The sequence below is a fragment of the Harpia harpyja genome, chromosome 23 (genome assembly GCF_026419915.1).
Source record: "Harpia harpyja isolate bHarHar1 chromosome 23, bHarHar1 primary haplotype, whole genome shotgun sequence".
NCBI lineage: Eukaryota > Metazoa > Chordata > Aves > Accipitriformes > Accipitridae > Harpia > Harpia harpyja.
This window is the reverse complement of record NC_068962.1, coordinates 17743785-17759691: the sequence shown is the minus strand read 5'-3', so window position 1 is coordinate 17759691 and position 15907 is coordinate 17743785. Positions and strand designations below refer to the sequence as shown.

The 15907-nt window shown below is 38.9% G+C and overlaps 2 protein-coding genes across 4 annotated transcripts in view; one reads left to right on the top strand and one right to left on the bottom strand.

Annotated features, from left to right (window-relative positions):
- Window positions 1-86: 86 nt before the first annotated feature.
- Window positions 87-15907, top strand: part of LOC128135410 (adipocyte plasma membrane-associated protein-like) — a 22874-nt gene continuing 7053 nt past the window's right edge. The window contains exons 1-11 of one of the 3 annotated variants that reach the window (XM_052774330.1): window positions 87-200; window positions 267-286; window positions 1062-1225; window positions 1383-1472; window positions 2039-2160; window positions 5515-5613; window positions 7039-7188; window positions 7619-7731; window positions 8928-9088; window positions 9814-10009; window positions 10833-10992. In XM_052774330.1, coding sequence (XP_052630290.1) covers window positions 1209-1225; window positions 1383-1472; window positions 2039-2160; window positions 5515-5613; window positions 7039-7188; window positions 7619-7731; window positions 8928-9088; window positions 9814-10009; window positions 10833-10992 — 1108 coding nt within the window. In that variant the 5' untranslated portion in view covers window positions 87-200; window positions 267-286; window positions 1062-1208. The other 2 variants (XM_052774328.1, XM_052774329.1) reach the window with 2 other exon arrangements.
- The window catches only part of GNS (glucosamine (N-acetyl)-6-sulfatase), a 19544-nt gene continuing 18002 nt past the window's right edge, over window positions 14366-15907 (bottom strand). The window contains exon 14 of the mRNA XM_052774327.1: window positions 14366-15452. Coding sequence (XP_052630287.1) covers window positions 15368-15452 — 85 coding nt within the window. The 3' untranslated portion in view covers window positions 14366-15367. The remainder of the gene's footprint in view (window positions 15453-15907) is intronic.

Below are 15907 nucleotides of genomic sequence, written 5' to 3'. Positions count from 1 at the left end.
TTTTTCTCAAACACAAGAAGAAAAAAAAAAATCCAGACTTTTGAAATTGACGCGCATACCTTGAAGTTTACCTTCTCTTTCCCCCATTTACCTCACACTCCGCCCCTCCGCCGGAGGAGGAGCCGCTCCCGTTTCCCGCCCTGGCGGCGCTGAGGCAATTCCCGCCGCCGGGGCCGCCGCCTCTCTGAGGAGGGCGGGCGGTCTCCCGCCTCGGAGGACGGCTCGGCGTCCGCCCGCCCACCGCCGAGCCGTCCTCCGAGGCGGAGGCCGCCCGCCGCGACGCCATGTAAGCGGTGGGCTCCGTGGGAGGGCCGGCGGCGGTGCGTGAGGAGAGGTCTCCCCCCGGGAGGGCAGCGGTGGGGGATGCGGAGAGAGCCGAGGGCAGCGGGCCCGCCATGTTCTGCCTCGGGAAGACGGCGGGCAGGGCCGGAGCGGGGCTTTCTTGTGCCCTCCGGGACCCGATTCCGCCGTAGCGGGAGCGCAGCCGCGGGCTCGCAGTGGGTGCTGTCCCGCCGTGGTTGGGTGGGAAAGCCCACGGTCGAGTGGTTTCGTCCTATAAAAAAAAAACTCCTGCAGAAACATGAGGTGGATACAGCGAGGAAGTGTCCTGGGCTGGAGGTGATCCTCAGGTCCTCCCTTCTCAGCAAGTGCCTTTTGCCCCTTTCTATCTTTAAAGGCATTTTAGTGGTTTTCTCTGGCAACAAGTACGTTTAATTTTCTGGTTACTTAATTTGTTTTTCTTAAAAACTGTTTAATCCTCCCTAACTGAATTGGTACTTTGGTGGTCGCTTTGGTGTCTCTGTTGCTCTTCCCTGGGCATTGCAGCCCTGCAATGGAGGAGATAATGGTTTGACCAGTTCCTTGAAAGTCGATTCATGTGAGACCTCATAGCTTCATGTGTGCAACAACCATATAATGACTATGTATGCACTTGGTAAAACCCATTAATAGCAAATACTCCAATACTCGGCTGGGGTAAGGTTGGTAAAAGGCCTTAAAGATACTGGAGTCATCAAAGTTGCTCACCACACAAGTAACTGGGATTGGGTCTCTGCCTACAGCAGTTATGTACTACTAGAAACACAACTTGGCAAAAGAAACCTTGTGGCTTTTGACTGGATCACCTGTCCGGAGACTGAAGGAGCTCCAGTGTGGAGACGCAGCAAGACAGCAGTACTGCCTGTGGAGCAGCAGGGCCACTCTTCTCCATGGCAGGGATTGCCAGGTTGTTGCAGTCTGCTTTGTCTTCCTTTAGTCTTAACTTTTAGTACTGAAATTTTTTAACTTTTGGAAAAAAAAAAAAAAAGACTCTTCTTTTTCCCCTCCTGCCCTCCTCCTGTATGTGCATGATATACAATTGTTCTCTTTTCTTTTCCTCCCAGGTTCCCAGCGTGGGGGTTTCCAGCTGCAGTCCTTGCGATTTTTGCTAGCATTTACTTTTTACCATCTCCCATTGATCCAGAACCGTTCATGTATGTTCCCCTGCTAAATTTTAAAGTTTAATAGCATACTTGTGCTTGTTGGGAAATACCTGTGCTTTCAAAACTTCTTTTATACTTTTCATCCTGCAGGAGCATATAAAGCATGCTACTTAATTTCATATGCAGGAGAAGTTGTGTTTCTCATATAAAACTGGAAAATAGAAACACTTTTTTAAAGAAGTGAATTTCAGGCATAACAGTGCTGACCAGTGAAGTATTCATACATACACGTGAAGAGATCGGTAGTAGATGTCAGACTAATGATAGGGAATAAAACTCTCTAGGATGATGGCAATTTTGTGTTGGTATTGATTTCAGAAAAAAACCCAAACCTGAAGTCTGTATTCTTATTAGCCTGGGCCTGCAAGCTCCACAGAATTGTTAATGTAGTTTGAAGTAATAGTTTTAACAAACACTAATAGTTTTAACAAATTCTTTAAAAAAAGAGAATTCCTTGTTACTAGTATCTCTGGAATAAAGTCCTATTATTTTCCCTTCAAATAATTTTATAGTCCAATGTTGTCTTGTTTCTCACATTTATTATTCATTTGGTGCAGTTTTGAAAAGCCACCTCCTGCCTTAGTTGGATCACTGCAAGTGAATAAAAAGCTTCAGAATGGACAAAGAATCTTCATGGGCCAACTGAAAGGTCCCGAGTCTTTTACTGTTGATGATGAAGGCAAGTAGATAACTTCCATATGGGTAAAGTTATATACCTCTGCTACATATTATACATCTGATACATCTGCTTGGTCAAGTTATTAAAATAGAAGACTTAAGAAGTTAAATCCAAGAATTAAGAATTAAATCTGAAGAAAGTAAAATAGGAATGTTTGCTAAATGATTGCTCCAAAAATATTAAGATAATTGTATGTTCTTCCATATCTTCACATTTGTAAACATTTCCCTGGAAATATTCCAGAACATTTTGTTATCTGCTGCTCCCAAGGACACAGCGAACATCCTACTGCTATATTAAAAAACATACACCCACAAATTGGTGACATATAGAAGTCTTATTAAAATATAATTTTAAAAAGGTATAAAATGGCATATTCTCTAAAAGTAACATGCAAAAACAGTTAAAGATTTTTGTGGGAATTCTTCTAAATGTGAGTCTAAGCTTGGGCTTTTGACATGGAACTAGTGGTAAGCTTGCCTTGGTTTTTATTCTTTTTTTTCTATTTCAGGTCTCCAAAAGCAGTGTTAGTTTGCTGCTTGAGCTCAGTCACTGAGTTCAGCACGCTCTTATTTCGAAAGCTCTTATTGAACACAGAGCCAGAGAGGGAAGGCAAATGGAATGGTTTTAAAATTTGCATAGTTCTCAGAAACATATTTTTAGAGCAGCTTGGAATATGAAGGAACTTTTCACTGTCACAAAAAAACTCCTCTTACTTATCCACATAATTCATCTTCGTAGTCTGGCAGCTGTGAGATTGCAAAATAGTAGGTGCAGGAACCTTACAGATGGTGGGAAGCAGAGGGCTGAAGAGGTGTAGCATGTTTTGCATCTTTCCAACAACTCTCTTACCCAGAGTGTGACCAAAGTAGGGATTGCAATGAAAGTTCAAGCCAAATAGAGGAGACACACTGTGATCTTCTGTTTAGGACACAGGTTTACTGCTGTGGACTTGGGACTTACCTGTTCTGGAGGAATTGTTTTCTTCTTGATGTGTAAGTGGATAAAATAGATTCCTGCAGTAGCCAGTAGGGAGAAGCAGGCAACTTCCAGCCCAAAGTGGTTTGAGCCAGGCAGTTCAGACACCCTCCCTTATTGCTGGTGCTAGTTTTATGGTATTTTTCAAGGAAATATTGAATAGCCCCTGACATGTTTGTCTGAAAGATACTGTCTTGGGTTGTGTGCTACAGAGGTGAGAGGTAATCATCTGGAATGTTCTTGTTTGCCATTGTGCAAGCTGAAATTGGAAGCGTTTTCAGTCATAGCAGCATAGGCCTGGAAGGGACCTAGCTCAACACCTTGCATTGAGGCACCCATTCCAAGCAAATGTCTTCTCAAAGCTGTTTCGTTCCTGCTTTCCTCAAAGGTGCTATTTTAAATTGTCTTTTTATCACACTTTTTGTTCTCCACTTCTTCCTCTACAACTTTCAGAAAGGGTAGTGTTCACAACTGGAATTTTGCAGAGCGTATTTTAAATATGAGGACTAATCCTGCAAATGCTCTGTGTTGCCAAATCTAACCTCTTTCATGATGCTGTATAAAATACTGTTTTGGTTCAATTTTTCTTGAGTGTGTTAGTGCTACTGTGTATCTTCCTTGAATTTAAGGATGTTTTAGGAGACTGGATTCAGTCAGTTGAAATCATACGATATGTCCCAAGGTTGTTGTAAGTGTTGTGATATTGCCTGATTTAGGTAAATGCTGTTTTCCATATGAATAAGACAGGATATTATGGGTAGTTAGAATAGTTCTGTTTTGCCTTCACTTTACTACAAATACCCATGAGAGAAGTCTAGTGCAAAACCCACTTGCACTAGCTATATAAATCTAAATATAGCATCATAGTCTAGTGCATAGCATGATAGAAAATAGCATTACAATTCTTTAAATACAGAATCTGGTATGTGATCAGAAATTTCAGCTGTTTCCAACATGCCTCGGGAGGCATTGGAATGCCAGTATATTTTATGATAGCAAAGTTCAGCCTCTGTTTTTTCCCAGGCAAAGTTGTCGTATTGAACAGTGGCTCTCAAGTTCTCCCTTTGGATAAACAGGTGCTTTCTGTATGCCAGTAATCCTAGACAATTCTTTTAATCTAGATCTGACAGCTGATACTGTGAGAATCTGTCCTCTTTGCTCATAACATTTTTCCATAGATGTGTGAGCAGATGCTAGACATTTTTATACCTGTTTATCTGCTCTGGTGTAAATGCTCATTAGACAAAGTCAGAATCCATGTTTTTTTAGTAATATTGGCACGGAAAGATAGCATAACTTTTATGCAGTGTCTTTTAACACCTGTCGCCAAATGACAGTGCACATTTTTAAATGCAAACAAGGCCAGGGTGAAAATGCAGGTCACACCTAAAGAAAATAATGTCTACTTTAGTTCAATCTATGTAAATAAAAGACATATCAGAGGAATGTTTCAAGACAGTTAACAGACTTTACACTAAAAGTGTATTTTGTTGAACAGTAAGCCTAGGACTGGTCATGTGCATTGTACTATTTCAGAGCCTGGACTAGTCAAAAGGTAGGAGGACGCTATTTTTCAAAGGTGGGGCTTAATCACTGCTAGTGTTTTCCCTTTGATACTCTACACAGAAGTTTTTGGCAATTGTATTTGACAATACAACGTCAAAAGATTTGAAGACTTCCTGTGAGGTTTTTGCCTTTAAAAGCAGAGGAGAAAGCAACTGCTAAGCAGGTATCCAATAAAAAAAGTGCTTAGTCCTTTAATGAAAACTTACACATTTTTTGGTATTATTCTGGTGGTTCAAAACCAAAGCAAAACGGGGTCAAAAAACCAAAACCAAAACACACTTGGTTTTTTTGCTTAGGATTTGAATGTCCTAGGAGAAGGATTACTTTCTTGTTTTGGATCAGTCATTGTAATGTTTTCCTTTTGTCTGCTGAACACTTTAGCTAGCTGGTAACATGGCAGAACCCTCAGGACAAAAAGGTAGATCGTGTGAGCTCTGCTAATGCTTTCCCTGATTTTCACTGACAGTAAGAGAACATCCCTACGAATCTTTAGTCCAGTCTTTGATGCCTTTGCTGCTATCCCAGAGGAGTCGTAAGATAGCTTTTAATGTATTATGTTTATTTAAAATAAACATATGAACAATTCCTATTTTTTCTAATCACCAACTTATTATTGCTCTTTCTGCTTTATAAAAATATATTTAAGCTGTATGTTTTCCTGTCTGTTTCGTTGCTTTGTGTGTGCATAGAGTATATAAATTCGGAGAAAGAAGGAAGGGTTCACAATAATGAGGAATTGTCCTTCTTTTCTAGTAAGTTTTATTTGCCTTGGTCCCTTTTAAAACAGTCTTCTAATATACTTATTTTAAGGTAATATCTACACTGGTACTGTCGATGGGAAACTATGGATGATCAGTGGTGGCCAGCTGCATTTTGTTACTCAAATGGGGCAGGATATGCCTGAATGTGGTGAGTGACAGTTTTGATGTGAAAATGACAACAAACTTGTTCATATAAATGTCACTGAATGAGAAATTGAAGTGCTATTTTAGCTACCGTTAACGTTTTCTGATTCTTTTATGCAAATTTGTAAGAGAAGCCTGCTATTGTGTTTTTTCTTAATGTAGGCAGGATTAAGGCATAATGGCACACTTCTCCAGCCCTTGAGACTGACTTGCCATGGATTGCCGTTTTTATTTAAATGAACAACATTTTAGAGAAGTCCTTCTATACAAAGCTTTTTGAGGGTGGTCTAAAGACAGGATTTATCCAATTATTTTCCTGCCTCAAGATCAAAATGTATTTTAGAAACAGTTCAAATCTTACAAAAGAATTGGAGACTCAGAATAGCATGTCCTGGTACCATCACCAGTAACTGGACTACAAGGTTGCATTTTCTTTCCTTATGTGTAAATGAGGAAGACAAACACTGAAATGTTTATGTTTTTATCCTGTTTGGTTTTGATGAATCAGGCAGGCCTGAAAGGCCATTAAAATAGCTGATTGGCTTTAGCCTCATTTCATAAACATGTGACAGTTATGTGGGTGCTTTCCCAGTCCCCAAAGTCCCTGTGCTATGGGCTAGTCTTGACTGAATTTGAAAGAATTCTCAAAGATTACTGAACTGTTTTGAGGCTTATGTAAATAACTGACAGGTTAAGAAACCAAAAATGATTGACCCATTCAGAGTGAAATAAGAACTCAGCTGTTAACTTTTTGGCAGCTGTCAGTCAATCAGTCAGCTTGTGTTAATGATCTGTTACAGCTCTACTGAGCTGCAATGGATGTTGTCCCTTGCTTACTGGAGTACTAGGGGGGAATACATATTTTGGAGTAGAGGGCATTAGGTCACAAAACTGTAGGGTGTCAAGCTTTACTAATTTCACTGCTTTCAGGAAAATTACTCACTATAAAAATACTAAACATGGTAGATCTGGTTTTTGTAGTTTTACCTGAGGGTTATATAGGACTCTCATGTGACCTGTGGCACTTGGGCCCCTCAGCTGAAGGGAAGTAGTTAAATCTTTCCTAAAAGTGGCTTTCTCCCATCTTTTTCTTGGGGATATAAAATAAACAGCAGCTAATCCTTTTTTTCCCCACTGATTTAGTAATCCTACCAGTTTTTCAGTCATCTTTAAAGTTGTCTGGGAAATAGAGTAGAGCTGAATTTCTTTGGCAGCAAATTTTTTTTCTTAAGTAATAAGGAACAGAGATGACTAGAGTGATGTTATACGGTCACTTCCTTTGCAACTTACTTTTAGAGACAGTTTAAGGAAGCTTTTAAGGATGTAGTTTATTCAAGGATGGTGGTTTAGTGCTTTTCAGCCTTTGCATTTTCAGGATCTTCATTTTGTCAACCTCCTGGTCTTACACATTCTCCTATTTGTATCTCAGGAACTCCAGACTATGAACCAATATGTGGCCGGCCCCATGGAGTCCGAATGGATCAGGATGGTAACGTGATTGTGGTGGATTCATACTTAGGCCTGTACAAAGTCAATCCAAGGACAGGAGAGAAAACCCTCCTGCTGTCGAGTGAAAAAGGTGATGCTACAGTTAGTGGGGAAGTAGATTGATCCTGGATTTGGTCTCCATGCTTACATATAAATTGGAAGATTGAGGCACTTTAATCGGTTGAGATTAGTACTACTGGGTGTGGGAACTGGGACTGATTGAAAGCCCATTGGCTTTGTATTTTTAAGATTTGTTTAAAAAAGAGGAAAACAAAAGCAATTATATTTGTCAGAGGCTTTTGGTTTGGTATGTGTTACATTGAGCTGCAACCTGAACATGTTTCCCTGCAAATGAAAGTAATTTGGGACTTGGACTTTAGCTTGGGACAAATTAAGGATAGCATTAACTATGACATTTGGAATTGCAATGTCTGAAATATTAAGCTTGTGTGGATCTGAATAATTTTGAACACTTGGTGGTTTTGCACTTATTTTAATCAGTAGTCATGTTTATTAACTAGGTGTGGATGGTCTGCCTTTCAAATTCCTAAATGGCTTAGAAATATCAAAGAAAAATTTGATTTATTTTACGGATTCAAGTAGCAAGTGGGAAAGACGACATCACAAATACGAGGTGAGATGAGGTAATCATTGTAGCCATTTGTTCAGGCAGCTTAAGAGTTAATTTTTGTGCTGGCAGCACCATGTACTAGGCTGCAGAAGAGACAAGCTTTTTCGACTGGGCTTGTGTGTTTTAGCCAAACATGCTATGAATGCAGCGTGCTCGAGCCCTGGGGCAGGGGATGGGCTGTGCTACTCTGTAGCTGCTTTTCCTGAAAAAAACCTCTGGGTATGACTACCCAAAGAAATTGTCATGCCATACACTACAGTCTGGATTTTTACAGCTTGTTAGTTTCTCTCTGGTATCTGCCTACAAGCATGCTCTTGTACTGCAGTAAATGCAAGGTAGCTAATTGCTGGTGTACTTGAAGGTATCTTTTCTGTGTAGTCATAGCCTTTGAGGAAAACTGTCTAGAACAAACTGTCTGTAAAGCTGAAATTCAGTGAGGTCACAGTCATAAAGTTTACACTGAGTCTTGTCTTTACTACCAGAACTGTGGATAAAATTAAGCCAGGAGAAAAATCACACGAAGGGAAATATATTTAAGGGGTGGGAATCAAGATCCAAGTTATTAAAAGGGGAAAAAAACCCGGAATAGTTGAACTCTCTTATGTGCCACTTGCTGTTTCTTAAAGCTGTCAGAATTATTGTGTGGTAGTACATCATCTTTGCTGTTTAGTATTTCAGACTTGACAAGGGGTTGCCAGTACAAATGACAAACATAAAGGCAGTTTCCTCTTCACAGGGCTTATGTGTATATAATTCAAAGCTGCTCTGCAGATTTGTAGCAGAAGAAACTTATTCAAATTATTTCATATCAGAAGTAAAATGTCAGCTGTTCGCTTGCTTTAGCAGAACACTCATGAATGCTTTCTTGTTTGATTTGAAGTTGTTCACAGAAGCCTGATAGGCCTCAATATTTTGCTGAAGCAGGAACTGCAGAGTAGCATAGTTAGAACTCTGGGCTGTATAAACCATACACTACAGTCCCCCATGTTCCTCTGTTTTTACAAGAATGCTGTGATCAGCCTGGGAAATGACATGAACAGAATCCTTTGCTCCTTTAGTGTTTTTATAAAGATGCCATCTGCCATTTTGTAAAGTCTGCTTTTATCTAATTTATGTTAACACAACTGCTGAATATTTTCTGTTCTAATTGAAAGTAGGTATTTTGATAGCCTAGTTTTTCATTAGATGTATTGATTAAGGTAATTGAAACAAACCATCTTGGTCGCCTCTTGGCTTATGACCCTGTAACAAGAACAGCAAGAACGGTGCTCAGTGGCTTGTACATGGCAAATGGGATTGCACTGTCTCCCTACGAAGAGTACATACTAATAGCAGAAACCAGCATATGTAGAATCATACGGTATGTTAAATGTCAATAAAATGTTATATATTAGTTTATATTACATGTTTTTAAATCAATTCATAGAGATGATTTTCATGTTCATCCTTTTCTGTTTTTCCTTACTTCACTAAAGATGTGCAGTTAACAGGGTTGCTATTGGAAACTCAGTTTAAATAACTTTTTTCTGTTGCAAGAGTCACAGGTTTTAGTTAATTCTAGGTAGAGATTAACAGTTGCTCTTCCCACTGCCAAATGTTTTTTATACCGATTTACTGATATATCAGACCCCAGTTCCCTCAGACTCAATTACAATTATCCTGATGACTCCATTATTAGTTACAGCAGACCTCAGAGGACAAGTGTCACTGCATGATTTTGATTAGCATAACACCCCATTTTTCCCATTTTAAAGGGAGTCAGTGTTTTAACAGTTTTCTATTTCATGGAAGTTCTAAAGCCAAATTTAATATTAGTGTTCATTTAAGAGGCACATTTTCCATGACTAGCTTTTTTTAATAGAACCTGGAGGATATTCTTTATGTTACATGTAGAAAGATGAGGGGGTTTTGACCAATTGTTACTCAAGTTTAGTGCCTCTTTGCATTTACTGCTTCCCGCAGAGTCCTTTTCTGTATCTTGAAAAATTCCTTGCATGAATCAAAATGATGGATCTTCCATGCTGTTAAGCTTGCTGTATTTTGCAGCAGCCACTGTAACTCATATATAAAATTCCCTTTTTGCAGCTATTGGGTGAGCGGAGCTAATGCAGGAAAAAAAGAAGTTTTTGTGGACAACCTGCCTGGGTATCCAGACAACATCAGATTATCGCACACAGGCTTATACAGAGTTGGAATATCTACTACTCGCTTTCCTAGTTTCTTTTCTCCTTTTCTGGATGCTTTAGGACCGTATCCATTCCTGAAAAGATTTATTGCAAAGGTAACTTTGACACTGTATATTATTAACTATCGGTGTCACAAAAATGTTAATTTTTTAAGTATGAAAAAAACTTGTTATTCTTCATTAGGAACGCAGGAGACTGCTTCATCTTTACCAGTCAGCATACCAACACATACTAACTTTGATTTTTCTGGAACATTTGAGGATTGGTTTCTTTTTTACATCTTAAAACACAGCAGTTTTACTTTTGTGGTAATACCGAGAACCCATTTATAAAGTAGAAAAATCAGTATTGACAATAAGTAGTCTGTACTTGCAAGCTCTCAGCCCATTCTTTATAGCAACATGGTATTGTCAAGGCAGATGAAGAACCTTTGACAGAAAATATGAGGATTTTGCTATAGGAATCAAACTCTGCAAAGTCATTCTTGCCAAGCAAGAGTCATGGAGCTGGTTATGATTAACCATGCTACTTTTTCTAAGAACCATGCTGCCTTCTCCCTAGAACTTGCACAGGAAATCCACTGAAGTGGGTGATTCAGTTGTGTTCCATCAAGTTCCTCTAATTCCTGCTTTTAGAAAATGGGTGGCTTTTGGCAGCTGGAATAAGTTCAAACAACTTCCACACCTTCTTGAGCAAGCAGGCACTGACTGTACTTCAAGATCAGTGAGTGATTACAGGACTGCCAGCTTTAGACACACTCCAGTAGATATTACCAAAAGATTAAGTGACAGCTCAATCTGACTAAAGCAACATCTGTAAAGCAATATATTAGCATTGCCATTTCTTTCTAGTCATGGAATTTCCCCTCCCACCCCTTGAATGAAGTGTTAATACTGTGTATTTCTTTTTCTAAAACAGGTGACTCCTTTATCATTCTACAGCATTTTTCTTCACAAACATGGCTTGTTCTTAGAAATTAACGACAAAGGAGACATTGTGGCAAGCTTCCATGACCCTGATGGTAGTGTCACTTGGGCTGTCAGTGATGTCTTTGAGCACGATGGGAAGGTGTATCTAGGTAATACAGAGTTGCCTTTTCTTGTGGTGCTACAGTAAACATTACAGTTTTCATAAGCTGGAGCATCAAAAGAAAGATAGTAATGTTGTTTCAAGCAGCCACTAAATATTTTTCTCTACGTAATGGAAGACTGCTACATCACTGAAAGAGAAATGAATCTGATACCACATGGTTAAGCAGAAATGAAAATACAATGCAGAAATACTTGCTTTAGAAGCTTGTGAAAGCCTCAGGCTTAAAAATAGGTTAACGGTACCAATCCATCTAGTTCTATAGTTCAGAAAATAGTTATGTATATATTTTTAAACAGTTGCACAGAATCATCTGAGGAATTCAACTCTAACAGGGATTGAGGTAAGAAGCACATATTGTACTGTTGCTCACAGTTCCCATTTTGGAAAAAGCCTTATGTAGGATTTTATTCTTCCTCTTTCCCAGAGGCAGAACATACTGCTTTTAATGATGAACAGCAGTTTCTCCCTTGTCTCTTTTGTTAAAGTTTTCCATCATTCAACTATATCAGTTTCCAAGGAAATATCAGCAAGTACAGCTTGCATTTAAATTAGTTCTCTTGCCTCAGTGTTTCTTCCAGGTGCAAATTAGTCACATGTCGTCTTGCTGGATGCTGTACATAAGGTCCTGTGACCATACAAAAGTTCACTAGTGGGCTGTGTCAGGTAGCAGGGCAGTAAGCAGAGAAAAAGCTTAGAAATTAGGAATTGGTCTTTAGAAGTGTGACACAGCTTGATCCTGGGGAAAGGTTTAACTGAAGTTCAGTAACAGAAAGATAGGCAGTTTATTTTTTCTTTCCCAAAAGTGCAGCAGTGAACAGGGTCCTCTGGAAGGGCACTTTCTAAACAAACATTTCAAACAGCAGGAGTTAAGTATGCTCACAACATGCTACAGCAAAGTATGCTCACATACAGAGAGAGAATAATACAAATAAAATGGATTTTAATTGAATCACAATAAGTGACAGCTGTTTCATTATGATGAAATAATTGTATTTAGCTTGTAGAATCAGTCTTAAATTTGATTTGATTGAAAAGGTATTATACCTGCTTGGGGTGTGTGTTTGCATGTATGTGTTGCATGCTTTATTCCTCAAAATGAAGCAGCCCAATTTACTGGGCCTGTGCTGGGTAAGCATGTACCAGCTGTATTCACTTACACTGAAGGGATGATACTGAACGTTTTTTGGTTTAGGATAATGTAATAAAGTTATTAACTGTATTTCTCCCTGTGTAATATCTATCTACTTTACCAGAAGAGATCATTAAAATTCACAGCTCTGCTTTTGATAATAATGATTTTAAAAAAGTGTTTTTTTTAAAAAAATCACATTTTACCTAAACCCAAGTCTGTACTGGTCAGGCCCTTTTGTTTAGAACTGTTAAGTGAAAGGGCCTTGCCATTACACATGAAAGCCTTCAGTATCAAGGTACAGATACAGCCATGGTCAAATAGCATCTGAAATGAAGTATCCAGGAAGACCATTTAGTTTTAAAATCACTTGGTTGGGAATTAGGTCTGGAGAAGAGTCAAAATTCCTTCATAGTGGTTTTTTAATCATCAAGGATAAGAATTAACACTATTCATTCAAGGCTGTAAAAATAGACACCAGACAAGTGACAAACTCCTCTAAAAGCCACAGAAGGCAGGCAGCTCTTGGCTCCTGTTCTCCCTTCAGCTACATGCTTTTGCTGAACAGTTCTTACAACTTCATCAAAAGTAGGAGTGAAGCAGGTATCTTCCTGAAGCACTGTTCTGGTTAAGTAAGGACAGACTAACTTCATTCTGAATTTCACTTTAATACACCATTTACTACCCATGACAGATGTCAGGTATGGTGTGGTTCTCTGACCAAGAGGGTGTAAGTTACTGAGCCTAGTTACAAAATGCTTTACAGGTGCATGCAGATAGCAAGTGTTAATTTGTGTAAAACATCTGGTCACACTGACTGAACAATCTGTATCAATTCACTCATCTTTCATGTTAGTTATTAGGCAAAAAGTAAATCATTCAAAGAAAGTTTCCTTGTTATGGCTTAAAATCACTTTAAAAAAAGATAGTGTTAGAGTTAAGTTACACATCTGTACCATAACAAAGTTTTTTCTATTAAGCAGCAATGTAACACACATTACTTGCACTGAAACTTAAGTAGAAACTTGACACATGATGTAGATTTGATAAAACTGTTGAGGGTTTGATGTGCAGCAATCCATGTATTTCACTCTAGCCTCCACACAGCTACCAAGAGGAAGTTTAAACAAAGAACAAGTCTAAGTTGCTAGAATTATCTGAGCAAAACACTAGATAAATGAACTCTAGGTTTAGCTCAGTGTGCAAGAAAATGCTTGAGAGCATGAAAACAACTTTGGTTTTGTTTTTAAAGACAAAACAGAATCTGAAGGATATTGATGGGCAATACTAAGGCTTGAGAAACAAAAACCAGGATAAAGCTACAGTTGTAGTAGAAAAAAAACCCAAACAGTCCTGAGTATTTGAAAGTGTGTAAGTAGTTTGAATATCCCAAAACCTCTGCATTTATACAGATGCTCCAGTGGAAAAGTTAGTTACCTTTCAAGCAATTTTTCTTCTCCAAATATTTGGTCACTCTAGAGATTTGAAACAATGAGTTAGATTTGAGACAAAAGCTCTGTAAATCTAACCTGTAGACCACCACAGAAGTTTGCAACTCTAAGCTACATGAAGGACAACTTCTGTGCTTCAGAATTAAAAGCCAAGGAAGTTCAACTTATCTTTCTGTAGCATTGCCTGCATCCAGTTTGTGGATCTGTGCCCTGGGGTGTGCACCTTCACAGTTTTGAAAGGGTCATACTTTGTTGCCTACTCAATGATTACTTAGTAGAAGGTTTTACATGACAGAAGTTGAAATCATCATGCTCTCTATTTGGGTAAAAGATCTGAAGTAACTAACTGAAAACTAAACAGTTGTGCCACAGTTTGTTTGACAAGGGAACGATTATCTCACCTGATAACACAGTTGATTTGCACACAAGCAACATGAACTTGTCTTGCAAAAGAGACACAATTCCGTGCTTCTAGAAGGTATTTTGCCAATGAATCTATGTAGAAGTTGCATGCTCATGCAAGTTTGGGTGTTTTTCAAGATTTAGAAAGATACTCAAGTTTGGGTGCAAGTGACAGCTGCATTTCAGACCAGGTTAAAAAGACAACATCACCCTTCCAAAGGGGAACCAAGTGGTAACATACTGCAGTCAGGCCTCTGACATGCAGTCCTTTGGTGCGAAGGCCACTTACTGCAGGTTCTGAATAGTTATGTCTCAACCAAAAAGCAACACTATGAAGCACTTACTTAAACTGCCTAAAATAGCCCTCTTAGCCTAACTTTAGCAAGCAATGATTTATTTATTTTTAGCTAGTTTGCTTTCAAAATAATTTACCTTCAAGAATCTAATCAACATGTTAGACAATTCAAGACATTTGGAGGTTAGAGACAGATCAACTCTACCATGGTGCCCTGGTTTGGTTTTTTTGTGGATTTTTTTTTTTTAGTATTACTTCTGTTCACATGTTAAAACAGACTTAAGAGTTAGCTCAAAACACAGGCACGCTTATTTGAATACTTGTTAGTCTCAACACTCTTTTGTTTAACTCACTAGGAAGCCTATATTAAGCCCTAAGAATTTTTTCAGTAGTACATAGTAACCCATTCCAGCATTTCAAACTAGAAGGAGGTTGAAATTACATTCTTGTCTGCAAGCTACCAAAGCTGTCCTACAAAATTCATTGGTCTCATCTGAAGTGGTCTCATTGAAAGAGAGTATTTAGCATGTGGATTTTAATTCTGGATAAGACACTTGCTAGTCAGATCCTACAGTTTTGACTAATGCCTTCCTACACTGTTTTGGGCTGGTTTGCTATTGCCATTAACAGCTTTGAGCTTGATACAGGAAACCTATAATTAGCCATAGCTTTTAAGAAAGTCTGTGACACTGAATATGGGTGAGCATTACTGTGCAATAGCACCTGCCTATCTAACCTGACTCAAATATGCATTTATTGATTTTTAGAACAAAATAAACTGTTCAGATTCATAGGCATAGGTTCACCTCTGTGCCTGTGATGATAGGAAAAGGTACTTGAAAGACAAAGGTGGTAATCAACTCTCTGAGCAAGACAGATTAGCTGTGTCTAATGATTTAGAGTTACAGTTCAGCTGTAAAATATACATATTGCACAAGGCAACCAGCTAAAGACAAGGGTTTTTCTTCCAAACAGGGTTGGAATAGCCCATTAAAAGTCTTCCAGCTGTGATCCACGAGAGTTAGAGACAGACCTGCTGCAGTCACTGGAGAAACTGGTCAGTAGGAGCTTCTGCAAGAGGCTCTTAAGTGCCTTTCAAGGACTGTGCAGAAAACCTCCGAGCCCGGACACCGTGATTGCTGAACATGAGCCTCGGGTCAAACCTGTACCTATAGAAAGGAACACAGTCTGTGTGAGCTACCGTTAATCCACGGTGACCAACGCTTCTAGAAATAACTTATTTCTAGAGCAGCTCTGGTACAAGGCTACATGAATAGCTGCTTTCTTAACAGGATGCAGTAGGGACAGTATCTCAACATATTGCAACAGATGAATTACAACAACATGCAACTAAGGAGTTGGTAGTCTCTAAAGAAAGAAATACTAGCCATGACATACCAACAGCATATTGGCATGTATAACATTAAGCATTCAGGAGATGCATTCTAACAGAAAGCTTTGCTGCCTCAAATTACAAACTTATGTAGCACAACTGTAAAGACATTTTACATAGCTGTTAAAAAAGCTTCGGTCCAAATGATTACCAACTGAATTTTGAGGTAAGAAGTCCTATTTGCTTGCAACAGCTGACTAACCCATACAGCTTAGGTCTCGCAGGAAATGT